The sequence below is a fragment of the Nannizzia gypsea genome, genomic scaffold, assembly GCF_000150975.2.
Source record: "Nannizzia gypsea CBS 118893 supercont1.18 genomic scaffold, whole genome shotgun sequence".
In the NCBI taxonomy this organism is placed as follows: domain Eukaryota; kingdom Fungi; phylum Ascomycota; class Eurotiomycetes; order Onygenales; family Arthrodermataceae; genus Nannizzia; species Nannizzia gypsea.
Genome location: NW_003345184.1, coordinates 1 through 2,855, shown reverse-complemented (window position 1 = coordinate 2,855; position 2,855 = coordinate 1). Strand labels below are relative to the sequence as shown.

At 43.7% G+C, this 2,855-nt stretch overlaps 1 protein-coding gene across 1 annotated transcript; it reads right to left on the bottom strand.

Annotated features, from left to right (window-relative positions):
• Positions 1–1,738: 1,738 nt before the first annotated feature.
• On the bottom strand, positions 1,739–2,740 carry MGYG_09215 (hypothetical protein; the record flags this gene model as incomplete). Its single annotated transcript, XM_003168975.1, has 1 exon — positions 1,739–2,740. The coding sequence occupies one exon, from the start codon at positions 2,738–2,740 to the stop codon at positions 1,739–1,741; it is 1,002 nt and encodes a 333-aa protein (XP_003169023.1).
• Positions 2,741–2,855: the final 115 nt, after the last annotated feature.

Sequence of the window (2,855 nt, the reverse complement as noted above, 5' to 3'; positions counted from 1 at the left end):
GCCTACTAATCTAGTATCCGATAGGGGTACTCTTTTTACTTATAAATTCTAGTTAGCTCTTTGCTTCTACTTAGGGGTAAAAAAATGGCTTTCTATAGCCTACTATTTATAAATAGATAGGCAAACAGAGTGCTAAAATTAGACCTTAGAGCACTATCTACGTTACTTTACTAATTTCTAATAGGATAACTGGGCTAGTTAGCTGCCTTTAGTGTAGTTTATCTATAACTAATCCTACTATATCTTAATTAGAATAGTACCGGTAATAGCTCTAATAGGCTACTAGCTAGAGTTACGAATTAATATAGAGACCCCTAGAGCTCCTAAAGTTATTAAGGTAGTAGAATATGTAAAGTTACTTAATAAAATTCGTTAATTGCTCCAAACTTAGCTAGAAAAAGCTAAAGAGGATTAAAAGAAGTACTATAATACTAAGTATCTACTAATTAAATTTAATATAGGCGATTGGGTACTCCTAAATAGGAAAAATCTAAAAATAATTAGATCTGCTAGGAAACTAAATTATAAATATCTAGACCTATTTAAGGTAGTAGAGGCCTGGGGACGCCAATCCTATAAGCTAAATCTTACCCCTACTGCTACAAAGGTGGGCTTCTCTTATAGGGATAAGGGAGGCGTCTCGAGGAAAGGTGTAACTCAAGGTGCTCTGTGGATGGGTTGGAGTATAAACGGTGCTCGTTCACTGTAGGAAGGATACTCCGGTATCCGACTTCAAGGCGATAGCTCCAAGTCTGGCTCAGCGTGCATGTACTCTCTGAGGTCCTTGTAAGCAATGAAGCTGGTACACTGGTCAAGTCTGGTATAAAGGTGTCAAGGGATATCAGATAGACAAAGGGAAGTGTATGTGTATTGACTAGTGCTGTAAAGCTATGGCTTGCTATGAAGTTGGCTTTGATCTTGAGTATCAGAAGATAACTCGAAATCAAGTGGGCGATGAGTGCCCTTATATACATGTGCTATATCAGGTCCCTCATCCTTCGAATGTTCCTCAGGTCCCATGTGGACCTGTTGTCCTGAGGTCCCAGGTTGGACCTCCTCCCTGAGGTCCCATCATGGACCTGTCCATGGTCTTGGCATTTGGGACCTCTCCAGTCGTCACGTGACCTGGGGAGTTCCTGGGTTCTTCCGTCCCGTAACCTTGTTTGTCCAATGAGCGTATTTATCGGGGTTGCGCCGCAGGTGGTCTGTAACATCATCCCCTCCTCTCTTAACGAATCGTCCCGATCGTTTCCTCAGTCTTCCTCTTGCATAAATAGTGAGTGTCTTCCCGTTGTGTTGGGTTCAGTAAGTCTTTCTTTCATCATGGCGCGTGCTTCTAAGTCCATTCGTGCTCCTCGTAACCGTGCTCCTGAGCGTGCTCGTCTTGCCGCTGTTATTGACCAATATGGTTCCTTGGCAGAGTTCTCTTGTGATAGCTGCTTCTTTTCTTCGACTCCGTGCCTTGTGATGGATTCTTCCAGTAAAAGTTGTTCCTCTTGTCTTCGCAAGAACTGCGCCTGCGTTGGCCGCTTGTCTTCGTGGAATCGCTGGGAAGAAGAAAACTTCTGGCGTCAATATCGTCTGGGGAATTCAGATACCAATGTTCGCTTTCATCTGAATCGGGTCCGTGAGCTCCAGTCTCAGCTGTCGAAAGCTCAACAGGAGTTAGCTGTTGTCATGGAGGAAAATTGGCAAATCCGTGTGCGAGCGACGGCTTCCTTGTCCGCTGTTTCCGGTCTTACTCAGCGTGACGAGGCCGTTTTGGGCTCCTCCTCTTCTCGTGATCCTTCTCTCGAGGCTCTTCTTGAGAATCTCTCCTCTGGTGGTACTTCTCAATCGCCTGAGTCGCGTTCTGAAGGTTCCGCATAGGCTCGTAAGTGTTTTCTGAATCGTCGTAGCCTTTCCATTTCACTAAGTAGTGAATCTTTCCGTTAATCCTTTTCTCGTCTAGGATTCTTTCCACTTCGTATTCTTGTTCTTGGTTTTCTTGTTGGATTTCTGGTTCGTATGGTTTGGCGTTCTGGGGTGCTTTTTCGATTAATGAGACGTGAAATACTGGGTGTATTTTCATATGTTCCGGTAGTTGGAGTTTGTAGTTAACTTGTCCGGTTTTCTCCAAAATCTTGAATGGTCCGATTTTTCGATGATCCAGTTTGTCGTTTGGTCTCAATGTTTTGATATTCCGCCGTAGTAGGAATACTTTCTCTCCCCTTTCAAAGGTTGGCGCTTCCATGCGTTGCTTGTCGTAGTAGTTACTCATCCTGTAACTCAAGAATTCCGAATCTCTTTTCATATTTTCGTGTAGTAATCGTAGTTTTTCTGCCGATATCTCCGCTTCTCGTGCGTGAGTCTTCGCTTTTCTGGGTATTTTTATCGTTTCCGGTTCTCTTCCGTAATTTGCAAAGAAAGGTGTTATGCCTGTCGAGGCTGCCTTAGCTCCGTTGTAGGCGAGCTGTGCCATTGGTAGTAATTCAACCCAATTGTTCTGTTCATGGTTGATGTAACATCTCAGATATTGTTCCACAGTCTGATTCATTCGTTCACTTTGTCCGTCAGTTTGAGGGTGATACGCCGTAGACGCTTTCTGTTCAATCCCCATTCGTTCGGTAAGTGTCATCCAAAACTTGCTCATGAATCTCGTATCTCTGTCTGATATAATTTCGTCTGGTAGTCCGTGATTCGCAAATACTTGTCTCAGGAGTATGTATGCCGTAATCCGGGTGCTGTCCGTTTTTTTCAACTAAAAGGAAATGAGGTAGGTGGTCTTCCGTCAGTCAATCCGGAAATCGATCATTAGCCTGTCGTAATGTATGCCACGTTGCGGGACTTTTCGATTCCGGTAATTTCCGAAATAA